The sequence below is a fragment of the Meles meles genome, chromosome 4 (assembly GCF_922984935.1).
Source record: "Meles meles chromosome 4, mMelMel3.1 paternal haplotype, whole genome shotgun sequence".
Taxonomy (NCBI): domain Eukaryota; kingdom Metazoa; phylum Chordata; class Mammalia; order Carnivora; family Mustelidae; genus Meles; species Meles meles.
Genome location: NC_060069.1, coordinates 3060441 through 3087989, shown reverse-complemented (window position 1 = coordinate 3087989; position 27549 = coordinate 3060441). Strand labels below are relative to the sequence as shown.

Here is a 27549-nt window from a genome sequence, read left to right as displayed (position 1 = left end):
ACTCTGTCACTTGTGGTACTCAAAGTACCACACTTTGTAAAGAGTACAAAGGTACTCTTTAAATAAACCATAATCTTACTTCCTTATTTCAATCACAAGTCCCATAAAAGTAACAATACCAAGAGCAAATTGCTCTTTCTACCTCAACAACATGGAAAGATCTAAGACTAAAACTCCTTAAAGGAAAAAAAAAAAAAAATCAATGAAAAGTTATGTATTTGAGGTACCACAACACTTTGATAAACAAAGGGTTATAGAGCTGTCTCATCATGATTGCTTTCTTGGTTCTACTAGTAAAATGAAAAAGTGCCATCAAGTATACAGTCTGATGGACCTAGATTTAAGAGTCTCGCGCTCAGGGAGCCTGGGTGGCTCAGTCGTTAAGCATCTGCCTTCGGCTCAGGTCATGATCCTGGGGTCCTGGGATCGAGCCCCACATCAGGCTCCCTGCTTGGTCGGTAGACTGCTTCTCCCTCTCCCACTCCCCCTGCTTGTGTTCTCTCTCGCGCGTTGTCTCTCTCTCCCTGTCACATAAATAAAATCTTAAAAAAAAAAAAGAGTCTCATGCTCTATCGACTGAGCTAGCCAGACTGAGACTGAGCTAGCCAGACTGACGGACCGAGATTTGAATCAGGCTCCTTCACTTAACATTTTTTAACCTTTGACAAATTGTTTAAAATCCCTTGAGCCTTAATCTTCTCATCTGTTAAAAAGAAGTAACACAATCTCACACAGGTTTTTCAGTTACATGCTATTACATATGTGAAGAACCTAATAGAACACCTGACTCAGTCAATAAACAGCAAGTGTTTTGGGATGCCTGGGTGGCTCAGTGGGCTAAGCCTCTGCCTTCAGCTCAGGTCATGATCTCAGGGTCCTGGGATGGAGCCCTGCATCAGGCTCTCTGCTCAGCAGGGAGCCTGCTTTCCCCTCCCCCTCTGCCTGCCTCTCTGCCTACTTGTGATCTCTCTCTCTGTGTCAAATAAATAAATAAAATCTTTAAAAAAAAATAGAAAGTGTTTTAAGTTTAAAAAATCCTAAAATATATTTAGTAATGAAGAAAACAATTCAAGTTTGAAAAATTAATCAGAAAACACTTATAATCTTAAAGGGATAAAGTCAATGACAAGTAAGATTGTTTACAGCAAACTTGTAGACTAAGCTGCTATAGATACTAAAATGCGTGCCTGAGTGGCTCAGTTGTTAAGCGTCTGCCTTTAGCTGGGGTCATGATCCCAGGGCCTTGGGATCAAGTCCCACAACGGGCTCCCTGCTCAGCGGGAAGCTTGATTCTCGCTCTCCCACTCCCCGTGCTTGTGTTCCCTCTCAGGTTTTGTCTGTCAGATAAATAGATAAAATCTTAGGAAAAAAAAAAAAAGATAAAGTCAAAAATGTTTCATAAACAGTTACAGATAATGAAAGAAAAGGAGAACTTGGGTCCCAGAAATATAGATTATTCATAGCACTGACTGAGGAAGTCACTGACTTGGTTGACATTTTAATGTCCATGAGAAAAGAGATACACTGTTGTGCCCAGAAGAGACAGAACCTGAGATCCTAATACAAGGCTGGGGATCTGAAAGGGCTATCAAGTGTCTGAAAAAGGAACTAGAAAATGTCTGCTCACTGATCAGAAGATGTAGCATGAAAGTCTGCCGTCTATCTTGAGCACTGGATGGGGTGGGGGAAATTTCATGAAAATGCAAAAACTCAAGACTTCCTACATTCTCATGAGATCCAAGTATAAACTACCTGTGAAATCTGAGAGCATGAAGGCAAAAAGTTAAAATAAAAACTGATTGATCATGTGTAAAGACCTTGAGAAACAGCACAAATTAAACTTAAACTCAAAATATTCTGAGAGGATACTTTCACACCCTATGGAGCAAAGGACACTCAGAGAAAACACAATCCACACTAAAAGGAATTCAAAACCAATTCTGTCAACTACACAACAAAATGAAATTGGACAATGTAGAAGAGAAATTTAGTGAACTAGAAGACCAAATATAAGAAACTACAAAGAATGTCACCTAAAGATGGGAAATAGGTAAGACAGGTTAAGAGAGATGCAGGACAGAAAAGTCCAACACACCTCTACCAAAGTTACAGAAGACTGTGAGGGTGGAAGTAATGCAATATTGAAAAATGTGGATACATTCTGTAGGAACTAAAAGAAACCCATATGCCAACAAATTGCAGTGAAAACTGCAAAAACCAAAGGCAAAGAGAAATTTGTTTTCTGCAACAAGCAAAAAAAAAATACTATTTAGACTGACAGCAGTCTTTTACAAAGTAACAGAGGTCAGAATACCATGGAATAGCATCTTCAAGGTTTCTAGGGAAAGAAGCTATAAATTTAGATTTTAAAATTCTATAACTAGGTGATGTCTACAAAAATAGGAAGTTAAGGACATCTAAAAATCTGGTCTTCCCATTAAAAGAAACAAGAACACTAACCAAAATTGTCAGAATTGACTATTTAAGTAACATAGAAATATAAGAAAGAGTTGCAGCAATCAGCAAGTGTTTATATCTCAGCTGTTTTATATCATCACATAGTTCAATTTCCAACCTCCCCGGTTCCACAGTAGACTTGACAATGAATAGTCCACAATCACAGTGCATACAGTAATCTACTAGCCATTAGAGGGGGCAAAATGGGGTTGAAGGTCCTTTGGCCCCATTTCTGGAGCAAACATTCTTCAAACTCTCTAGCGGTTCCCAGGAAGAGCTCACTCACAATTCTGTTTCTCTGATCTGAATCAGACCTCACCTACTGTGAACTGCCGTTTACTGGGGTGTTTTGGAAAAAAAAAAAAAAAAATCACTATCAACGAACACTGCAGCTATCTAAGGTGTAAGTAACAGCTGGGCAAATAACAGACTAACCCAAAAGCTTAGAGAAAAAAGCTAGGGAGTAAGGTGTCCATAGAGGACAGTAAAAAACTCCAACATAATCATAGAACTCTACAAAGCCATGTGCATGGATAGGGTTTTATGCATACCCGGGGGAGTGTACAGCACAGCGAAGAATTTAGATGGTCATAGTTATCACCTCTTGCTAACATTGAAGCATTACACAAGTTAGGGCTAAGACACAATTCTGAACTACCTGGCTTGCTGCTGAAGGAACTACCCTAACACATAGAGTCTCTCAGTAAAGAACGGAAAACTACAGATTTCAGGGACTCAAGGAAGCCTTGGTCAATTACTAGTTGACCAATAAACTAATCAAGGAGAGAAATCAGTAACCACATATGAGAAAGCATACAAACTTTACATAATTACTTCAGATAAAACATTAAATAAACAGACCGCAACAACTCAAAACCCCAAAGAATGATTAGAATCTGATTTTCAGAGCTGCCAAATTATTTAAAGAGTTCGGTTTCAACAAAAAATGTATGAGACATACAAAGAAACAAGAAAATATTACCAAGACATAAGAAAAAAGCACCATATAAAAAATGTCCCCAAGGAAGCCCAAATGCTGAACATTTCAGACACAAATTTTAAAACTCTTATCTTTTTATTTTTTTAAAGATTTTATTTATTTATTTGACAGAGAGATCACAAATAGGCAGAGAGGCAGGCAAAGATAGAGGAGGAAGCAGGCTCCCTGGTGAGCAGAGAGCCCGACGCAGGGCTCGATCCCAAGACCCCGGGATCATGACCTGAGCCGAAGGCAGAGGCTTAACCCACTGAGCCACCCAGGCGCCCCTCTTTTTATTATTTTTTAAAGATTTTATTTATTTATTTGACAGAGAGAGAGAGATCACAAGTAGGCAGAGAGAGGGGGGTAAGCAGGCTCCCCTGTGAGCAGAGAGTCCAATGCAGGGTTCAATTCTAGGACCCTGAGACCATGACCTGAGCTGAATGCAGAGGCTTAACCCACTGAGCCACCCAGGTGCCCCAAAAACACCTATATTTTTTAAAAGACTTTATTTATTTTAGATAGAGAAGGCATATGTGCACAGTAGAGAGAGCAACAGAGGGACAGAATCTCCAGGAGACCCCCTGCTGAGCATGGAACCTGACATGGGGCTTGATCCCATGACCTATGACATCACATTTTAAGGGGCGCCTGGGTGACTCAGTCAGCTAAGTATCCAACTCTTGATTTTAGCTCAGGTTATGCAGGGTTTGTGAGACTGAGCACCAAGTCTTGGGACTCCACACTAGGCATGGAACCTGCTTAAGATATTCTCTCGCCCCTCTCCCTCCACCCCTCCCCCCCAATAAATAAAAACTAAAAATAAATTAAAACACCTATTCAAAGAACTAAAAGAAACCATGTCTAAAGACCTAAAGGAAAAGTACAAAAATGATGAATCATCAAATAGAAACTATCAAGAGACACTAAAACTTTCAGAAGAAAGCATAAATGTAAACTTTCATGATACTGTATTAGGCAATGACTTCTTAAACCTGACACCAAAAACATAAAAAAGAAGAAATAGGGGCACCTGGGTGGCTCAGTGGGTTAAAGCCTCTGCCTTCGGCTTAGGTCATGATCCCGGAGTGCTAGGATTGAGCCCCGCATCGGGCTCTCAGCTCTGCGGGGAGCTTGCTTCCTCCTCTCTCTGCCTGCCTCTCTACCTACTTGTGATCTCTGTCTATCAAATAAATAAATAAATAAATAAAATCTTTAAAAAAAAAAAAAGAAGTAGATAAATTGGATTTCATCAAAATTAAAAACTTTGTGCATTAAAGGACACTATCAAGAAAGTCTAGAAACAACCCATAGAATGCAAGAAAACATTTGCAAATAATTTACTTAATAGGGTTTAGTATCTAAAATATACGAACGGGTGTCTGGCTGATTCAGTAGGAAGAACATCTGACTCTTGATCTAGGGGTCATGAGTTTGAGCCCCATGTTGGGGGTAGAGATTACTGGGGGAAAAATAAAGAACTTAAAAAAAAAATGAGCAAAGGACTTAAATAGCTATGTCTCCAAAGAGGATATACAAATGACCATGAAGCACATTAAAAGCTGGCCAACATCCTTCGTTATTAGGGAAATACAAATTAAAACCACAATGAGAAAACTAACAAAACTGCAAGCAGAAACTGACAAATGCCAATTATAATTGGAGGTTTTAACATATCTCTGAAGTGAAAATTAAGTAAAAATTTGATTGAAATATAGATTTGGACACAGTTAACAAACTTGATAAAACAGACTGATTTATAACCTTACTGCTAACAATTATAGCATATGGAATCTTTTCACTCACAAATGGGACGTTTCAAAAACTGGACATTTTTATTAAAGCATAACGAAATTCTTTTTTTTTTTTTTTTAAAGATTTTATTTATTTATTTGACAGAGAGAGATCACAAGTAGGCAGAGAGGCAGGCAGAAAAAGAGAGAGGAGGAAGCAGGCTCCCTGCCAAGCAGAGAGCCCGATGCGGGACTCGATCCCAGGACCCTGAGATCATGACCTGAGCCGAAGGCAGAGGCTTAAACCACTGAGCCACCCAGGCGCCCTAAAGCATAAAGAAATTCTTAAGAAATATGATACTTATTTATACTGACCACCTAATTCTGACAATAAAGAAATAAAATCAAAACCCAGAAACAACAGCAACAAAAAAATCTAATGCACTTAGAAGTTATAATAATTTAAACTAGATCAGGAGTTGAGCCACCAGAAAGATGGTAGCCGAGCAGGAGGCCCCTAGGCTCACCTCATCCAATGAATACAACTAGATAACCATCAAATCATTCTAAATACCCCAGAAATCAACCTGAAAACTGGCAGAACAAACTCTACAACTAAAGGTAAAGAAGATGCCACATTGAAGAAGGTAGGAAGTACAGAGACATCATGTGGGAGAAATGGACTGTGGCCACTGTGGTGGGGAGGGAGCCATGGTCATGGAGAATGGTGACAGACTACCACACAGGAGAGTGCACAAAGAAAACCAATCCCTGTAGCCCTTGGTTTGGAAAACAAGAGAGCCCAAATTTTGTGAGATCTTAAAACCAGCAGGGCTTGAAGCCTAAAGTTCTAAAGGTCAGCAATTGGGGTTGTTCCTGGAGAGAAGGCAGGGCAAACAGCCTACAACATATAGCCTGGAAATAGCTATCTGAAGAGTGCATGGGGTACACAATAGGGAGGTTATTTGTTCATCTTGAAGCATCCCAGAGAACCAGGCTTCAAGGACAGACCCCTCCAGAAACAAAGAAACTGGCAGGAACCCTGCACCTCAGCATGAGTAGAGCCTCCTGCCAGAATGACCACAAAGTCAACACCCACTACCTAACTCGCTTACACCAAGTCTCATCTCCCCGTGCTCTGGCAGACTTGCCCTTCCCAGTCCTTCTTGCGTTAAGCCCAGCACAGCAGGACCCCTCTCTCAGAAGAATGCCCCAAGCCCCTTCTAGCAAAACATCTCCCCACCCAGGAGTTATGCAGGGCATTGGTTCCAGAGCTCTAGTTAAAATCACATTCAGGCCAGGAACCAAATACTGCCCACAAAAGGCAAAGACAGCTTCTGCAGATGACTAGCCTTGATGATAAACGAGCCAAGGGGGGCTGGGTGGCTCAGTGGGTTAAGCCTCTGCCTTCGGCTCAGGTCATGATCTCAGGGTCCTGGGATCGAGCCCCACATCAGGCTCTCGGCTCAGCAGGGAGCCTGCTTCCTCCTCTCTCTCTCTCTCTCTCTCTCTGCCTGCCTCTCTGTCTCCTTGTGATCTCTCTCTGTCAAATAAATAAATAAAATCTTAAAAATAATAATAAAAGAAAAAGAGCCAGGGCACAACAGCACAGCATGCAGCACACATTGGAGACACTCCTACAGGGGACACTACACTTCAGGGCACTACAGGACCTCTTCTTAAGACCACTACCCTCAAGGACAGGTGATGTAGCCAGCTTTCCTAACACAGAGAAGCAGGCACAGCAACTTCGACAAAATAAGAAAGAAGAATCTGTGTCAAATGAAAGAACACAACAAGGCTGGGATTACAGATCTAAGTGAAACAGAAATAAGTAACATGCCTGACAGAAAATTTATAGTACTGATGACAAAGATACCCCCCTGGACTTGGAAGAAAGAGTTGAAGACATCAGTGAGACCCTTAATACAGAGACAAAAAGAAAATAACCAAGCAGAGATGAAGAGTGCAATAAACAAGATTAGAAACATGCTTGATGCAATATCAGCAGGCTGGAAGAGCAGAGGAAGGAATTAACGATCTAGGAGAAAGAATAATGGAAAGTAATCAAGATGAATAAAAGAAAGAAAAAAGAATTATGCAAAATGAGAACAGACTTAAGGAACTCAGTGACTCCATCAAATGTAGTAACATTCACATTACAGGATTCCCAGAAGAAGAGAGAGAAAAGGGGGCAGAGTATTTATTTGAAGAGATAATCGCTGAAAACTTCCCAATTTGAAGAAGGAAACATATCCAGATCCAGGAGTCACAGAGAGCCCCCAACAAAATCAATAAAACCAGACCCATGCTGAGACATATTAAAATTAAAATGGCAAAATATACTGATAAAAAATTTTAAACACAGCAAGACAATACCCAACTCATAAATTTTGAACACTACAGCTGAAACTAATGATGTACTATATGTTGGCTAACTGCACTTAAATAAAAAATTTTTTAAAAAGCAGCAAGACCCCATAAGGCTATAAGAGGACTTTTTTTTTCTTTAAATTTTGAGAGACAGAGCATGAGTGGGGATGGGAGGGAACAGTGAGAGGGACAGAGAGAATCTTAAGCAGGCTCCATGCCCAGCATGGTGACCAACGCAGGACTCAATCTCACAACATGAGATCATGACCTGAGCCAAAATCAAGAGTCAAATGCTTGAGTCAACTTGCTTGTCAAAAAGTCAGTACAGGGGCGCCTGGGTGGCTCAGTGGATTAAGCCACTGCCTTTGGCTCAGGTCATGATCTCAGAGTCCTGGGATCGAGCCCCACATCGGGCTCTCTGCTCTGCAGGGAGCCTGCTTCCTCCTCTCTCTCTGCCTGCCTCTCTGCCTACTTGTGATCTCTCTCTCTGTCAAATAAATGAATAAAATCTTAAAAAAAAAAAAAGTCAGTACAGAACAAACACAACTAAAGGGAAACCATAAAGAGGTAATCAATGATAAAATAGAAAAAAGATCAACAAAATTACAAGCTCCTTCTTTTAAAATACTAAGAAGCACACCTCTAGAGTAATAAAGAAAAACAGCGCACATAAAATAATTTTACACATGCAAAAAAGGAGAAAAATTAAACACAGAAGAGGTTTTAAAATTAAAAGAGGCTGTTATAAAAGATGTATGATAATAAACTTGGAAACACTGATGAACTGGACAATTTTAAGCCTCTAAATTAACTCAAGAGGGGAAAAAAATCTGTAAGCATTAAGAAAAATCATAGTCAAAAAGACCTGGGCTCAGAAAAAACCAACACCAGGACCAAACCTTTGCAGAGACGAAGAGGGAAAAGCACACTACAAAATAAAATATAGAAGAGTATCTTTCTTTTAAAATATTTTATTTATGTATTTGAGAGAGCATGAGAGAGAGCATGAGCAGGGTGAGCAGCACAGGAAGAAGCAGGTTCTCTGTTGAGCAGGGAGTCCTGTGTGGGGCTCGATCCCAGGACTCCAGGATCATGACCTGAGTCAAAGACAGATGCTTAACTGACGGAGCCACCCAGGCACCCCCTAGAAGAGTATCTTTAAAGATGACTGCACAGAGAAAACAATTTTTAAAACATAACAAAAAGTATAAACCTCAAAGGAACTTAGGTAATTTATAGCATAGAGAAAAACACAGTACTTTTCAACACTGAAAACACAAAGAACCAAGCTATTTATAAAAGAAATGCAAATTTAAATTCTATGAGATACCACGTTATGTCCACTAGATTTGCAAAAAATTAACAAGTCTGATTGGCAAGGAGATATTTCTGGGTGAAAGTGTTAACACTGGTACAACCATTGGACAATGGTGGTCAAGTTGAAAATACACATGCCTTATGAAAGAGCAATTCCACTTCCAGCTATATAAACATCTCTGCCATATGTAAAGAGTGAGCTGTTGAAGAGTGTTCAAACTCAAGCTTTTGTTATTGCTGAAAAAACAATCAAGTAAACAGCTAGTAACAGAAGAATCAATGTAAATAGCTAGTGACAGAAGAATGGATACATTTTTATATTTATTCAAAGCATTAGCAAAGAAGTGAAAGTAAGAAATTAGAACTTCACATATTAATCTTAATAAATCCCCCAAAATGTTGTGAAGACAAAGGTAAAAGTTGCATGTGATATAATAGCATTTATTTAAAGTTCACAACATATAACAGATATCAAATGTATAGTTAAAGCATAAAACTAAACATACTACAGCTTTAAAATAGTGGTGAATTCTGAAATGTGAGAAGGCAGAATGGGATGAGAATGCACTAACTTTATCTGCATGTTTAATTCCTTTTTTCCAAAAAAGTTGGAAACATATTAATAACTATCATTTAATTGCTAAAGATATATTTAAGTCCCAATGTAAAAACATAAAAATAATAAGTTATTTTCTGTACTTCCATGTATGAAATAGTCCACAATTTAGAAAAATAAAAGAATTAAGTAAAAGAGGAAAAGGTAAAACCATCAACTAGCATAGAAAAAAGTTTAAAACTGTACAGACCTGTATTACTATCACGAAACATGCTGTTTTTTAATCCTTGATTAAAAAAAAAAAAAAAAGAATACAAGCCCACTGAAGAAAACTACAGAAACAGGTACATGAAGAGTACCTGGCTAGCTCAGTCAACAGAGCATGCCACTATTGATCTCAGGGTTGAGTTCAAGCCCCACACTGGGTGCAGGAATTACTTTAAAATGTTAATAGGGTGCTTGGTGGCTCAGTGGGTTAAGCCTCTGCCTTCAGCTCAGGTTGTGATCTCAGGATCCTGGAATCAAGCCCCACATGGAGCTCTCTGCTCGGCAGGGAGTCTGCTTCTCCCTCTCTCTCTGCCTGCCTCTCTGCCTACTTGTGATCTCTGTCAAATAAATAAGTAAAATCTTTAAAATAAAAAATAAAATGTTGAGGGGCTCCTGGGTGGCTCAGTGGTTTATGCCGCTGCCTTCGGCTCAGGTCATGATCTCAGGGTCCTGGGATCGAATCCCGCATCGGGCTCTCTGCTCGGCAGGGAGCCTGCTTCCCTCTCACTCTCTCTGCCTGCCTCTCTGCCTACTTGTGATCTCTCTCTGTCAAATAAATAAATAAAATCTTTAAAAATTAAATAAATAAATAAAATAAAATAAAATGTTGAGAAAAAAAAGAAAGAAAAAGAAACAGGTACATGAAGGGTGAAATTGCCTTTAATTACATCACCCAGAAATAACATCTATTACCATTTTAGTTTGTCAATATATTGTTTTTATTATTCCAAAAATTGGGGGGAACATTTTATTTATTTACTTGACAGAGAGAGAGGGAGATCACAAGTAGGCAGAGAGGCAGGCAGAGAGGAGGAAGCAGGCTCCCCGCTGAGTAGAGAGCCCGATGAGGGACTCAATCCCAAGATCCTGGGATCATGACCTGAGCCAAAGGCAGAGGTTTAACCCACTGAAACACCCAGGTGCCCCCACATTTCTAATTTTAAAGTAAATTCTGGAAACACTGGACAGAGGATATAAAAAAAACAACTTGATACAGGGAGGTTTATATTAATTTACAAAGGTATATGAAAATATTTGTGTTTCTGTTGCTTCAATGGTCTCTTAGACAAGTTTATCATTTAACAAAATCTTTGCTAGGAAATTAGTGGTATCCAACTCTTCTTGTAATTTGTACGTCTATGCCGGAATTGACTGTGTTCACATAATTTTTAGTGTACTTATTTTATATCTTGTATGAACAACCTTTTCACATCTTTTCTCTATATCTCTTTCTATAAGCTTTTAAAATATTTAGGATTATTACAGACGTCTACCCTGTTCATTATTAATATTATGCCCAGTGTAAGCCTTGACATTTAATTTTTTAGATTTATAAGATTCAAATCTTATATTGTTATACAAATGTAATCAACATTTTTTTTATAATTATCTTCATCTGCTCCTCACCTTAGAAGATTTGGTAATGATTAAAGTTTTAAAATCCATTATGTTGGACACCTGTGTGGCTCAGTGGGTTAAGCCTCTGCCTTCGGCTCAGGTCACCATCTCAGCGTCCTGGGATCGAGCCCCACACGGGGCTCTCTGCTCAACAGGGAGCCTGCTTCCCCCTCCCTCTGCCTGCCTCTCTGCCTACTTGTGATTTCTCTCTCTGTCAAATAAATAAATTAAATCCATTATGTTTTCTTTTTTCTGTTGCCATAAAGCTGTTCTGCTGTCTACCCCTAATAATGATGAAAAGCTGAAAACCCTAAAAGAACCCCTAAACACTTCCCTTTTGGAAAGGTAGCAGAATCAACGTTACCAGGCTAAGAAGACAGGCAGGCCCTTCTCTGGCTTTGTTATTCCCAGGACCACCAGCCAGGGCATCCTTCATAAGAGCACCTTTAAAACCATAGGTTAGACAGAGCGTGACTCTTGCTGTCTGTCCAGGGTTTACTGGAAGTTCAAGACACTTTCTTTCTGGAATCTCTGTACATATATAGTTTTACATCTGATGAGGCTTCAATAAGATAATGTATTTGACAGTACACTATAAACTGTAAAATTCTATATAAATATTACCACAAACAACAATTAATAATAATAGCAGGAGAGAAGGAATAAAAAGAAAGTTTTAAAAATTCTGCTGTGGAAGGAATACAACATGAGACAAAAATAAAGTCACTAGAAATCTCACCGAAGATCCAGACCAGCTTCTTTCCAGAGTAAATCCATCAAGCGCAGCATCTGGAGTGTCAACATATCTTGTCGTAAATCTAAGAGGGGTAAAAATCCTGCTTTATTATAAATACCTTCCAATTTTCGTCTTGTAACATTAATTCAAGATTAGCTAATTCAGCCAGACTTAACTAAAACCACTGACAAATACTGTGCTAATACTTTCCCAAAATTTTAATGCTGACCATATTTATTTTGTTAAATGTTAGGTTTGGGGCACCTGGGTGCTTAGTTAAGTGGCTGCCTTCAGCTCAGGTCATGATCCCAGGGTCCTGGGATCCAGCCCCACATTGGGCTCCCTGCTCGGCAGGAGTTGGCTTCTTCTTCTTCTTCTGTCCCTCACTCTGCTCTCACACACTCTCTCTCTCTAATAAATAAATAAAATCTAAAAATATATATTAGGTTTATTGGTTAGCATGTACCCATAACTCTAGTAACTAAATTAAGTTGAACAATATTTTTAATTGGGGCAGCTGGCTGCCTCAGTTCAGTAGAACATGTGACTCTTGATCTCAGGGTCATGAGTTCGAGTCCCATGTTGGATGTAGAGATTACTTAAGGAAATTCTCACTGCTTCACTTTCATGAAAATTGTACAATTTTCATTGTAAGCTACTATACTAATTGTATGGATACTATAATACTATATAATACAGTCATGCTGTATCATCCATACAGCATCCATACAATTCACACTGCTAATTTTTTTCTTTCCTGGTTGTGTTTAAAAATGCACAGGAAGTTCTTAAAAATCGCGTAAGCGATTATATGATGGGTTACAGAACTCTAATAGTCAATTTTATTTATTATATCTAAGGATAATTTTCACCTAACAGAGAGCTGTGAAAGTACTGACTTCTACACAATGACATGCATACGGTCACATGGGGTTAGATGTCTAGCAAAACACTACACGTTCATCTTACAATAGACATAAGCACATTTACTTACGTTCCTTTAATTCCTTTTAATAAACCCAACATACACGAACCATAAGAGACTATGGACTCTGAAAAACAACCTGAGGGTTTTGAAGGGTCAGGGGTGGGAGGTTGGGGGAACAGGTGGTGGGTAATGGGGAGGGCACGTTTTGCATGGAGCACTGGGTGTTGTGCAAAAAGAATGAATACTGTTACGCTGAAAAAATAAATAAAATGGAAAAAAAAATAAATAAACCCAACATACAAATATCATAATCCTTTTGGACGTGAAGAACCCGAAGCTCAGTGAAGTTTATGTGACTTGTCTATAACCACACAATAACAACTGGTGGTTGTCATAACTGCCTTCTAATTGGTGTAATCACCTCAGAGGCATCCTTTTGAAAATACTTGTCAGTAAAATAATTAAAATACAAAACTACGGCAGCAATATCAAAACTGTTACTACTGAAACAGAATATATGAATATACCACTGAAAATACTCTCTTGTACTTCACAAGCTTTTAACCAAAGAATTAGACTTAGTATTTTGTAGGGGAAAAAAAAAGATTTATTAGAATAATGTATATAAGTAAGCTGTAAACATTATTTTCTAAGAGGGAAAAAAAGGGATTAAAGACATGCCAAATTCAACCTTATGACCACTGATAGCTACGTCTTGGCTAGCATCTGTTACACATTTACATATCACCTTTCAGATAAAGCAAACTGACAACAAATGAAAAATACTAAGGAATATGGTACTGTAAAAACCTCAGTACATACCATCACCATTTTTAAAAATCACTCCAACTGAATCTTCACCAAACACTTTGTTGTTGTACACGAGCCACAAAGGCTTCATTTTGGAATCCATGTATTTACACTTTTCAACACTGAAATCACACAAGGGGTAAATTAGCCCAACTCAACTTAAAGAAATGGCAAGACTGTAATTTTGCCATGATATATTAGATGTGGGGAAAACCCTCACCTGTTTTATTCAGCTCTGCAGAAGTCAGAACTAGAACATATCCTCCTGGTAAAAAAGTAACTAGGATGACAGCTTTCGCTGGCATGTAGTGATGCCAGATGGGCTAGACTGAAAACCCAGATTTGTCCTTCTCACTACCTACATTTAACATTCCTCCTTTTCTTTCTTTATTCTTCCTTATGTTATTACATGTAGTCAATAAAAATCAGATCATATCATTGGATTAAAATTAGGAATATTATGAATTCATTCTTGATTTCTTAAGGAGATCAATTTTGAATACTGACATGAGAATATGTATCATTACCTTTCTATTAGTACTTTTGAAGGGAATAAAAAAGCAAGAAATAATCTTTCAAATTAATTTAAGATCTCATTTTGAAATAGGAAAACAAATTAGTAAATAATCTATGATGGTTGCCAACATTTTGCATACACAGGATTTTTAACTCTTAGAAACCAGTAATACAGAAAACAAATTTAGTCACATACAATTGAAAGGAAAATAACATGCAATAACTTTTATGAACCCCACAGGTAAATTTAGCTAATAGGTATACATCCTAACACACACAAGAATAACCTTTAAGAAATTTAAGATTTTCCTTCTTTAAATATACTGTACTTACGGAGGCTAACAGCTAGCCCTACTGCTCCTGCAAGGCAGTCACTCAGAAATCCTTTTTGCATTGCTATTTTCATGGAAAATTCACTGAGCACAGCAAAGATGGTCACTTACTAGAGTTCTGAGAGGATAACACATGGATTCAGAGGCGACTGCAGGTCAGAAAGGGCTTCCCGGTAAGCATTCTGTTTTAAACAAGTATGCATGGCCTCCTTCCCTTTGGCTCTGTTTAGCTTCATTGCATTCAGTTTGATTAAGCTATTTAAAGTTTTTAACTTATTGAGTGCTTCAACCTGAAAAATAAGTGTCCCCGCCAACAAAATTTATTTATGGTTAAAAATAATATAAAGTACTACAGTCTCATGTGATCATATTATTTCATAACCACTCCCTTCCTCTCCCCAACACAAACATTTGACAACCAACCAAAGTAAAATCAGTGCTTGGTTTATGACAAACATACTAGCAACAATAGAATAAAAACCTCATTTTTATCAGATTACTTAAAGCACAATTTTTTCAGTGTTCTTTAATCCTCTTCTTAAACGGAATCTTAAAAATCAGGGAGAAGTAAAGGGACATACATTGTGGTTGACAAGGTAAGTATGACAAAGAACTCAGCACTCTGCAGCTCAACAAGTAGTATTTGAAACACAATCTGAACCACTCCATTTGGCCAGCTTCATGTATAAAAGGAAAATCTGTGTACAAGTAATCCTGGGGTTCCTGCCATGCACCCTTAACATCTAGTTCTTGTCACCACTCTGGTGTGACATGTTCTCAATATACTCTTATATTCTCTTTCCATGAGTAGTACAGTTAAATGAATTATTGTGTAATAAAATATGAATATAGAGAACAGTATCTGTTGTCCAAGTCCACATTACTTATTTTTATGAAGTAACTCTAGCTATCAAAACTTATGCAAATTAAAAAAAAAACTTATGCAGTTAGTACAAGGTTAATCAACAGTGGCCAACTCAATGAAAACCATTGTGTTTAAAAGTCAACTTCACTGTTTAATAACTGAGGTCTTTCCATGTTGTGTTATGCAAAAATTCATTGGAAACAGCCTTGGCCGACCATAAGCCATAAAAAAGAGTATTTTATTTTATTATTATGTTATTAAAGCTGAAACAGCTTGTTAACATAAACATATTTATATTAACACATAAATCGACTGTAACAAGCATATAAAACATGTACACAACAAACATTATGAACACCTTGGCCTGAATTTCCATTAACAGGAGATTTATTTTATAGATTGTTTTCATTTTCAAACTTTGCTTCTATGAGAAGAAACCACTAAGACTCTGTAGGGAGATGAATTCAGTCATGCAGTTTTTACAGACAGGCTTGCTCACAGGAAACTGGAAGGTTCTATGTAGCTTGATGAAAATCGAGAGGGCTGAAGCTTGCCAAGTTAGCCACAGACACTCCATTTCTCAACAGTTTCAGGAGCTGTACAAACACTGGTGAAAAGGGAACCAGTTGAAAAACAGACTGTGCAAACAGGAACTTTCTGAAGTATTTCAAATTTGAATTCTTCTATGTTTGTACAGTTGGGAATTTTCAGGCCCCATCACTAATTGTGTTGATATCCATTTCCTGGAATAGTGTCCTAAATACCCACATGGCCGTAAGTCAAATACTTTTAAGTGTTTTGACACTGTCCTTCCACAGGTTTACAGTGATAACAAGAACTGCCAATGTAAAGTGTAGAGTATTCCCCTTGCTACTCATCAATGAGGAGTAAAAATAATGTGATCATACATATATCATATGTTTGAAAGTCAAGCTGAGAACCAAAGAAATGTACGGTGTGGTTTGATCATGAGTGAAGTCAATGAAGCAGGACCTCATCAAGTTGGGCCTTATAGGCTTTGTTAAAAAGTTTGGGGAAGATCCCTCTACATGCTAGGTAAGATACTGCTGTATTCATGAATCAATTAATAAAGCTTATAATTAAAATATACTCAGTTGAATTTTTTGTGACAGCTTCAAGATCTGAAGCAAATCCGAAGCAAATCCCATGGCATTCAGGGATGAGAAACTCAGTTGAATTTTTTGTGACAGCTTCAAGATCTGAAGCAAGATCTGAAGCAAATCCCATGGCATTCAGGGATGAGAAACGCGGGTGTGGTACTATGAACCATTTTGAATTTACTATCTTTCTTTCCATTTTCCTCTCAGCTCTGAGCTCTGCTCTCTTTGTATAAAGTTCCTGATCTAACTGGCTTTCCTTCATAGGGCAGGTCGGATCAAGTTGGCAGATAGCTCTGCCCAGAGCTCAGCTTAGCTGGCAGTTCACCCTGAAGCCCAATTGAGCTGGCAGACGGGTCTGCCCAGAGCTAAGCCCCTAGCCTTTCAGAATACAATTTCCCAGGTGGAAAACCCCAATCTTAGTTCTGTCATTGAATTCCACATTGGAAACTGCTGACACTTTAGTCTGCAATTCTCTATTTGTTTGGAATCCTTCTCCCAGATTCCATGTTGGGAAATGCTAGAGGTAGCTGTGGTTCTCCATTTTATTTGGAATTAGTCCATACTCCATATTCCTTGGCATTTGCTCATTTATCCCTTCCCCAGTCCAAGGTTTGATGGAAACTGCTGGTGCATACAGGGCCTTCTCTTGGCCAGGACAAAATAACATTTCTTGGTCACTGATGATCTATTAAGGAGCATATGTTTTTCTGTCTTGTTTTATATAGATAAAGGCTACTGCTAAGAGGGAACTCAGAGGTCCAAAAGCTACAAAAAACGGGGCAAGCAGTCAAGGCTGTCAGAGCATCTGCCACTTCAAGTAATAGGGTAAGCTGGTCATGGAATGTGTTAGAATGACACTAGGTTACCTGCCAACAGCAAGAAAACTTCTGTGCAACAAGGTATATTGTAACACACCCCACAATTCCCAACCTCACCACACGCCCCTCTTAGGTATGTTTGGCTCAAAGAAACCCAAAGGTCTAGCTAAAACAAATAGGATCCTAAAGAGTTGAGCACACCACCTTCCAACACAACTGCTTATTTTATGTCTAAGAATTACATGTAGAGGTCACTGTTAGAAAACAGCCTTGAGCAATGAAATGTAGAACAAGGCAAAAGGGCCCACAGTGGGTACCTGGCTGAATACAGACAGGTGACCCACTTCAAAATATCCATAAGCTCTGACAGACCAATGGGCTATTTATAACCAGGCACAGTTACCAAAAAAGGGATAATTCCATAGGTCCCCATACCTCCTCACCTTCCCCCTTTAAAAACAGCCCCCACCCACTGCCTCATTGCGTACTGTTTTTTGTGGGGTTTTTTGCTGTCCTGTTCACCGCTCCCATGCAGTGTATTCAATAAACTCCTATCTCCTTTGTTCTGCCCTGGGTGAATCCTCTTACCTCCCATACCACCAGCTTCTGCGCTACCATCATCCCACGTTTGGGGCCCTCCATCTGATCGGGAGTGACAATACACTACAGTCCTAGAAATTTCAGACAGCTAGTAAAATGGCAAAATCTTACTGAAGAAAACCTGGAAATATAATGGCCATTATGCGGACATTTCCAATTAGATAAAACACGTAAGAAATGCACTTGAAATCAAGTGTTTCCAAATTAAATAAACAGAATGGGATATACACTTATAGTATGAAGCAGCCTCTAAAAGCTTCAAAATTCCAAAATAGTTTCATTGAAGATTCACTGCAAAAGACTAATGAAAAATTAAAGAGAAAGGGTATTTAAAACAAAAACTGTGACAGAGGCATTAAGACTGACATAATTTCTACTGCTCCCCTTTATCCTTAATTTGAGTATCCATTCTACTAACCCTCTGTCTGAATTGCCTTTCTACTCTAAAGAGACTATTAAACAGTTAGCTTATAACATAATACCACCTGAGGCTATGGGCCATTCTCTTCTCGTAACTTTCACATCTTGCTCAAAGGCAGAACTAAGTGCCACAAAGAATTTCTTAAACCCAGGAGAGGATTTTGAAAATTTCCATAAGCGGATTACCCCTGGAGCCCACTGAAGAGAGGGAAATAAAATTTCACGTTATCCCTTTCTTTCCTGTTCCTGACCAATTGGTTATTGATCCTTTCTCTCCCAGAGAAAAGTATTTCTTTCTTGTTTGCTGGTCTTGTTTTATATCCTAAGGCTTGGCTTTCTGCTCACCTGAGCTATGTAAGTTGTTGTTGTGGGTTTTTTTGTTGTTGTTGTTTTGGTTATGTTTAGGAGTAACTCTAGATCTAGAGGATAACATCTTTTGCATATACTTTGCAGATGCCTCGTATATCCATGGGATTGTTCAACACTGCCAGAAACAGCTGACTGTTTGTCAAGGTTGAAACCTGACAAGATATTTGAAGGGACTTTAATAACTTTATGGTGAGAAATTTGCCCAAATTGGAAGATATTATTCAGAGCTTGATAGAAATTTTTTAGGCCTTCTCCCCTACGGTTATGCAGCAGGAAAAAAAAACACTCTAACATAGGTGCATAGATGTTATTAGCCCTTTGATATCATTTAGGCAGCAACCCAAGTCTTTGAGGAATTGAAAACAGCTGTCTTTTGTTTTACAAGTCTAGTCTTTACAGGACCAGAGACATGGCCAAGAAGCAACTCAAAATCCATCAATACTTTTTACCAAACCCCAAACCTCGCACTTATCTCAATAGCCTTGCAAGTATTATGAATTCTGGCTTTAAGAGAACAAAAATTACAGGAAGAGCCTGCATTTTTTCCCCTGTGCCTTTGAAGTATGTCCGACCTGAGTCCTCTCCATAATTCTTATCTAGACCATCTCTTTAACAAGTCAACTTCAGGGAGGTAACCCTTATCAAAAGGGGAAAAAAGGTCATTTGGAACTTGACTTGTTAAGAACAAATACAATTCTTAAGTCTCTTCTCCACAAGTATTAGAAAACAGTTTAGGCCCCTAAGCAGGTAATCTTGAACTTATTTCATCTATCAGAAAAACAATTTAGAGTCAACTATTTTTCATAAGCAGTGAGTTTTGTATTATTGTATCTAATTCATGGTTGTAATTTAAAGCTATAAGCTATAAGGTCTCTGTTTGCTTCCATTTGTGTTGGTATGTGTGTTCATACATGTGTTTTAAATGTGCAGTATTTTCTACCTCCATATGGGACTGCCAGAATTAATTTGTAGAAAAGCACTGTTTATGGCTTAAAAAAAAAAAAAAGGCACTTACATAAATTTAGACTTCACAAAATTCTCAGAAATGTAACAGAAACTATCCCAGAAGTTTTTCAAGTTCACATACTCTGAAATAATTTTTGGTAAATTAAAGCAAGTTTCAGTTTGTTGCTTGAGTGGAAACAGGCATATCTTTAGAGTTATCTACAATGACTATAAGGTAGATAAACAACTTTTATTCTACCTGAATTTACTAGCTAAATTCATGTACTTCTGTCCTAATTTGTTGGCAGAAAAATAACTTAGAATGATGGCTGATTTTGTCTAATGTCTCATGAAGTTTTCATGGGTAAAATAAACAACTGTTGAGAACAAATGATTTAAACAGATTAAGTGGAATAAGAGTTAATAAAGTTTTTAACAACAATTACATTTTATTGTATCTATACTTAAAAATAGCTTCCCAAATCTCTGGCAACTTGAAATTTTAGTTTTGCTGAGTTAAAGTAAGTAACAGAAATCTGCTGAGTATTTACATCATTCACAAATAAGAAAATACTGAAATATTAATTACTGAACATAGTTTTATCTACTTGTGGCTTCTTATTAGAGAGAAACTAAAAGATATTTGGATGTTCTGGTGCACTGGAAAATTGAAAAGGGCATATGCTTCTAGAAATTATGAAATATATTCATAAACTTACAAATCTAAAGAATGCTGGTAGTAACAGTTCATAATTTCTTCTAGATTTTTACCAGGAACTAAGCTTTCTAAAAGTTAAGAGTTCTAGTTAATGTATGTAACTAGAGCCAGCAGAAGTAAGGGAAACATCTCCATATGCAAAGAAAACAAAATGTGTGTTTTTGGCAAAAGAAGGTATGAGAAATGAAGATGCATTTTTGAGGGGTAAAAAGTTGTAGAAAGTTTGTGAAAAATAAATCTTTGGAAAGGTATTTTATATGTGGTCAGGGCTAAGACTGGAACGAGTAAGTTAATATCAAAAGTAAGGGGGTGTAAAATTAGAATCTGGTTTTCTCTGTTTTTTATTTTTTAACTTTTAGTGTACTTTTGATAACAGATTGTAGAAGTTTCTTTACCTTTAAGTGATCTGCCTAGAAAACAAAGATCTGTGTTTTAACAAAATAATTTTCTGTGGTTGCCGTCTTTATCAGGTTGTTGATTACTTAAGAAAACTGAGTCTTCTCAGTATTAAAAAAGCTAAGTGTTCCTAACAGATAATTAAGTATTAAGTTTCATAATGATCTGTGATCCTAACTACTCAAGGGCTTTAAAACATCATTTCTCCCCGCCCACAAACTTCTCAAAATCAAATTATAAATGTTCTTTTTGACCTGGAATAAACTTTGGGATTTTTCCAAAGGCTCCTAGAACATTTCAAGGGATCTCTTAAACTAATTAGGTTTTATTTGATACATAAAACTACGTAGAAAATACTGTCAAACAAGAAGTAAGCTGGGCAACCCTGTCGGGAACCCCTCACTCTTGAGAGCTTTTTATCTTCACTTAATAAACTTCTATTGCTTTTACTCACCAAAAAAAATAATAATAATAATAACAGTGAGCCTTCTTTATAAAGCGTTTGTATTCTAAAAATTATATGAAATTCCTAGAAACCTAGCATGCCCTAGTATAATATTATCACTTGTAATTCTGATTATCTTAAAAGGTTTGACATCCTCTGGGACCCCAACCAAAATGGCAAAAGTGAACTATCTTCTTACTATTACTGCTTCCCTTCTGAAATTGCTGTCATTAAAACTGAGGCTCACACTACAAGGATTAAGCCTGAGTATCAGAAAAATGCCCCAGGTTACTTTATCTGCTATGCAGTACAGGAGATATGTGTGCAACAATGGAAACAAAAGGCAAAATTTAAGAAATTAATGAAGACATCCAGGTGAGGGGCACCTGGGTGGCTAAGTCATTAAGCACCTGCCTTCAGCTCAGGTCATGATCCCAGAGCCCTGGGATTGAGCCCCACATCAAGCCCTGCATCAGTCTCCCTGCTCAGTGGGAAGCCTGCTCCTTCCTCTCCCACTCTCCTGCTTGTGTTCCCTCTCTTGCTGTTTCTCTCTCTCAAATAAATAATAAAATCTTAAAAAAAAAAAAAAAAAAGACATTCAGGTAAGAGAAGATAATGGATTGGTAGAGGACAGTAGCCACAAGCACAAGAGACACTGATAGGTATGAGATATTTTTAAGAGGATTATAAAATTAAGGGGACGAATAATATCCATTCATGTAATTGTGAAGAAAAAATGGCCCATAATAAATGGTGAATAAATGTTAGCTATTATTACCACCATTAACGGGCTTTCCAAAAGGATCACAGTTGTTTTAACATGAATGAAAAATCATAATACAATCATAATATAATAATATATTACACATATATAATGTAAATCATGTATGAAAAGCTATGGGAGCTTCTTTGGCAATGCAAATGAGTTAGAAAAGTATAATGAAACTGGGAATTACCACAAGGATAGTTTATAAAATAGTGTGGACACCAGAGAGGTATAGGAATGAGTAGGTTAAGAGTGAGGAAACAAATGGCTTTCAAATGAGATCAAGAGGTTGGAAAATATAGCAAGGTAGGAAGTCCCTGCCATGAGGAAAAAAACAATGTACCGAGAAGCAAAGTCTGGAAGAGGTTTTTTTAATTCTACAAAATATTTTGTCTAAGTGGACTAAATACATGGATTCAGATTGTATCAGCTAGATATAACTACCTTGTTAATAACTTCCTGGTCACATACAGTTTATAGTCTGATGTTTACACCCAGACAATAATCAACACCTATAGTAAAACCTTCAGGACTCATTTCTCTAACATGCACCCAGACACCTAGACATAGTAAAGGTGGTAAGTATCCCCAATGTTTTCATCAGTGCCAAGACTGAAACTGATTTTTCCCTGGCTTCTCCAAAGGAACCTATGGTTTTTTACCATGGTAACTGCTTATTGGAGGAAAGGAAATCACCAGACCTTTTCAAACTTCTAGATACTGACTTTGAAATGACACTAATTCTAGGAGACTCAAAATGTCACTGAGGTCCACCAGAGTAGATGCTTACGGAAGTCAAGTTTTAGCACAGATATGTTTCGCAGTGTGCCCAATGGGTCCCAAACCCCAAACCCATCCTCTGGCTATTTCTTCAATTCTAGAATGCATAATTGGAATAGATATACTCAGCAGTTGGCAGAATTTCCATATTGGTTCCCAGACCTATGGAGTGAGGGCTATTTTGGTGGAAATGTCAAGCAGAAGTCATCACAACCATCTGTACCTAAGAAAACAATAAGCCAAAAGCAGTACCCATTCCTGAAGGACTTAAAGGATGCAGGAGTGGTAATTCCCATCACAACCCTATTCATCTTGCCTATTTGGCCTATGCAAAGGACACACAGAGAGAATTACAGTGGATCATCCTAACATTAATTAGGTGGTATACCAAATATGGTTTCGTTGTGGAACGAAGTAACACATCCCCTGGTACTTGGGTGTACAACTATTGAGCTAGCAAATGCTTTTTCCTCCATAACTGTCAATAAAGTATCACAAGAGGTTTGCTTAAGCTGGCAAGGCCAACAATACATTTTCACTGTCCTTTCTCAGGGGTATATCAACTCACCAGCTCTATGTCATCATTTAATTTACAGAGATCTTGATCGCCTCTACTCTCCACAAGATACCACTCTGAGACCTTTATAATATTAGACTGATCCAACCTAGTGAGTAAGAAATAGCAACTTAGAAGGTAGGGAATATTCCAACAAAAATTTGCGGCCTTTTACCTCAACAAAACTTGAAGCACTCAATTTATATGGAGTATATCAAGACAGTCTAAGGTAAAGAAAAATTTGTTACTCTGGCCCCGCCTACAACCAAAAATGAGACACAGTAGCTAAAGGCAACATATTCCTCAGGTGGGTAATGTACTGTAGCCTACTTCCTAAGTGACCTAAAAGGGTGCTAGTTTTGAATGAGATCCCAAATAAGAGACGGTTCTGCAGTAAGTTCAGACTGCTATGCAAGCTGCTGTGCTGCTTGGTCCTATGATCCAACAGATCTAACGGTCTTGAACTGTCAGTGGCAGATATAGATGCTGTTTGGAGCCTCTGATAGGCCTCTATAGATAAACCATAGCACAGGTCCTCAGGATTTTGCAAAAAAAACACCTACCTTCTCCTATAGATACTCTCCTTTAGAGAAACAGCTCTTAGCTTGCTAATGGGATTTCATACTGAATACTTAAACACTGGCCACCAGGCAAGCATGTGAACTGAGCTGCCAAATATGAATTGGGTGTTACCTGACCCACCCAGCCATAAAGATGGGTGAGCAAAATAGTATTCCATCAACAAATGAAAGCGGTGTATATATGACTAGACCAGAGCAGGTCCTGAAGGCACAGTAAGTTGTATGAAAAAGTGACTCAAATGGACTTGTTACACTACCTTCTTTTTCCCAGCCTGCCCCTATGTCCTCAAAGGAAGTTCCCTTCAGTCAGTTAACAAAGGAAGAAAAGAGAAGACTCAACATGATTTACAGTATGTAGGCATCATATGAAAGTTGACAACTGTGGTACTACAGCCCCTTTCTGAAACATGTCTAAAGGAACTTTGGAAACTGCAATTCACTGTTCACTTCGCTCGTTAGGAGAAATGGCCAGACATGCAATTGTATACAAATTCATGAGATGTAACTGAAGTTTGGCTGATGACCAGGGACTCAGAAGGAACATGACTACAAAATTAGTGACAAAGAAATCTGGGGAAGAGATATGTAATAAACCTCTATGAATGTAAACCAAAGGATGTCTCTGGAAGAGGATTTTTATAATCAAGTGGACAGGATGACCCATTTTGTGGATACTAGTCAGCCTCTTTTCTCAATCACCCCTGTATCACGCAATGGCTTCATGAACAAATGGCCAAGGTGGCAGGGATGGAGGTAATACATGTGCTCAGCAATATGGACCTCCACTCACTAAAGCCTACCTGGCTATGACCACCACTGAGTGACTACAGTGCCAGCAGCAGAGATCAACACTGAGACCCTAATATAGCACCATTTACCTTTACCCAGGATGGTCAGCCAGCTATCCGGTGACAGGTTGATTACACTAGACTGCTTCTACTATAGAAGGGGCAATATTTTCTTCTTACTGGAATAAACACTCAACTCTCCATATGGATTTGCCTTCTCTGCATGCAATGTTTCCACCAAACTATCATCAGTGGAGTCAGAGAACACCTTATCCACCATTGTGGTATTCCATACAGCATTGCTTCTGATCAAGAAACTCATTTCACTGCAAGCTGGTGCAACCACTCTGGAAAACAGCATGGAGGTTCCTCAAAAAGTTGAAAATAGAGCTACCTATGACCCAGCAATTGCACTACTGGGTATTTACCCTAAAAATACAAATGTAGTGATCCGAAGGGGCACGTGCACCCGAATGTTTATAGCAGCAATGTTCACAATAGCCAAACTATGGAAAGAACCTAGATGTCCATCAACAGATGAATGGATAAAGAAGATGTGGTATATATACACAATGGAATACTATCATCAAAGAAATGAAATCTTGCCATTTGCCACGACGTGGATGGAACTAGAGGGTATTATGCTTAGCAAAATAAGTCAACAGGAGAAAAACAACTATCATATGATCTCCCTGATATGAGGAAGTGGAGATGTAACATGGGGGGTTTGGGGGGTAGGAAAAGAATAAATGAAACAAGATGGGATCAGGAGGGAGACAAACCGTAAGTGACTCAATCTCACAAAACAAACTGAGGGTTGCTGGGGGGAGGGGGGCCAGGAGAGAGGGGTGGGGTTATGGACATTGGGGAGGGTACTGTGCTATGGTGAGTGCTGTGAAGTGTGTAAACCCGGCGATTCACAGACCTGTACCCCTGTGTATAAAAATATATTATATGTTTATTAAAAAATAAAAATATTTAATAAAAAAAAAAGAAACTCATTTTACAGCAAATGAAGCTTAACAATGGGCTCATGCTCATGGTATTCACTTGTCTTACTATGTTCTTAACCTGAAGTAGCTGGCTTGACAGAAGAGTAGAATGGCCTTTGGAAGATTAAGTTACAGTAGTACCAGCTAGGTGGCAATACCTTATAGGACGTAGGCAAAGTTCTCCAGAAAGCTGTCTATGATCCAAGTCATCATCTGCTACATGACACTGTTTCTCCCACAGCCAGGACTCAAGGGTCCAAAAATCAAAGTTAAATATGGAAGCAAAATTTTTGCTTCTTTTTCCTGCACCCTTATGCTTTATGGACATAGAGATCTTAGTTACAGAAGGAAGAATGGTTCCAGTGGGAGACATGACAATGAGTCCACTGGACTAAAAGTTAAAACTCCAGCCCAGCCACTTTGAGCTCCTTACGTCTTCATATCAACAGGCAAAGAAGGGCACGATGATGCTGGCTGGAGTGATTGATCCTGACTACCACAGGGAAACCGGCCTATTACTCCACAGACAAAAGGAAAAGTATGTCTAGAATACAGAATATTTCCTCTAAGCATGACCATGTCCTATCATTAAGACCAATGGGCAATTACAAGCTAACTCAGGTAGGACTACTAATGACCTGGACCCTTCAAGAATGAAGCTTTTGGGGGGAATCTGGATGGCTCAGTTGGTTATGCAGCTGACTCCCATGTGCTCTTGCTCAAATAAATAAAACCTTAAAAAAAAAAAAAGAAGAAAAGAAAAGAACGAAGGTTTGGGTTAAACCTGCAGGTCAAGAACCACAAGTGAAATGCTTACTAAAGGCAAAGGGAATACAGAAAGGGTTGGAAGAAGCTAGTAACAAATACCAGCTATGACCACATGACTAGTTACAGAAATGTTTTGGTATGCACGTTTTTGTGTGTATATACTATATGTACACAGACACACAGTCTTTGTTTCCTTCCCACTGTTTTCCTTTTCCTATCTTTCTTTTTTTAAAGATCTTATTTGAAGAGAGAAAAAGAGAGAGAGAGAGAGCTCCAGCGGGGGAAAGGACAGAAGGAAAGGGAGAAGCAAACCCCGCTGAGCTCAACAGAGGGCTTGATCCCAGACTCTGGGATCATGACCTGAGCCAAAGGTAGTTAATGAACTGAGCCACCCAGGCGCCCCTCCCTTTAACATGTAACATAAGATGTACTGATTTTATATCATAGTATTTAAATATTAATTTTACATCATATTATTTAATTTTCAGAGAAGCAAGAAGAGTAGGCAACACTCAAGGATATTACTTCTCATGCTGGGAAAGAGGTTAGTGCATTTTTGGTTGTACTCAGGGTAATTTTATCATGCTAAGGGCATTTTGAACTTGCTACAGTCTTTACCTAGAGATTAAATATGGTTTTCAGAGCTGTGTATACATGCCAAGTTGATCTGTGATGGTTAATTTTAGGTATTAACTTGACTGGGCCATGGGGTGATCAGATATTTGGTCCAGCATCATTCTAGGTGTGTCTGTGAGGGTGTTTTTGGATGAAATTAACATTTGAATGGGTAGACGGAGTAAAGCAGGTTGCCCTTCCTAATATGGGTGGGTCTTGTCAGAATCTGTGAAGTTCTGAATAGAATAAAAAAGCAGACTTTCCAGCAAATAAGAAGGAAGCACACCTATTTGACTGCCTTGAGTTGGGACACAGGTCTTTTCCTGCCCAGAATTAAAACTCCTTGGGTGTTAAACTTGTCTGCTTTCAGACTAGAACTTCAACATTAGCTCTCCTAGGTTTCCAGCTCACATAACTGAAGATCTCCGGACTTCTCACCTTCCATAATCACATGAGCCAATTCTTTATAATAAATCACAATCTCACCGTCTCCCTTGGCTTCATTCTCTCTATACAGCTAACCCTTAAATAAAGGGTTAGAGGTACGGACTCGACCTCCAGCCCAATGTAGTTGAAAATCTGCATATAACCTGTGACTCCTCAA

General features: G+C 38.4%; 1 protein-coding gene across 6 annotated transcripts in view; it reads right to left on the bottom strand.

Moving 5' to 3' along the window:
* The window catches only part of PIK3CB (phosphatidylinositol-4,5-bisphosphate 3-kinase catalytic subunit beta), a 187984-nt gene that overhangs the window by 13220 nt on the left and 147215 nt on the right, over positions 1-27549 (bottom strand). For all 6 annotated transcript variants that reach the window (XM_046002039.1, XM_046002040.1, XM_046002037.1 and 3 more), the window contains 3 exons: positions 14514-14692; positions 13567-13676; positions 11820-11898 (listed from right to left, as the gene is read on the bottom strand). In XM_046002039.1, coding sequence (XP_045857995.1) covers positions 11820-11898; positions 13567-13676; positions 14514-14692 — 368 coding nt within the window. The remainder of the gene's footprint in view (positions 1-11819; positions 11899-13566; positions 13677-14513; positions 14693-27549) is intronic.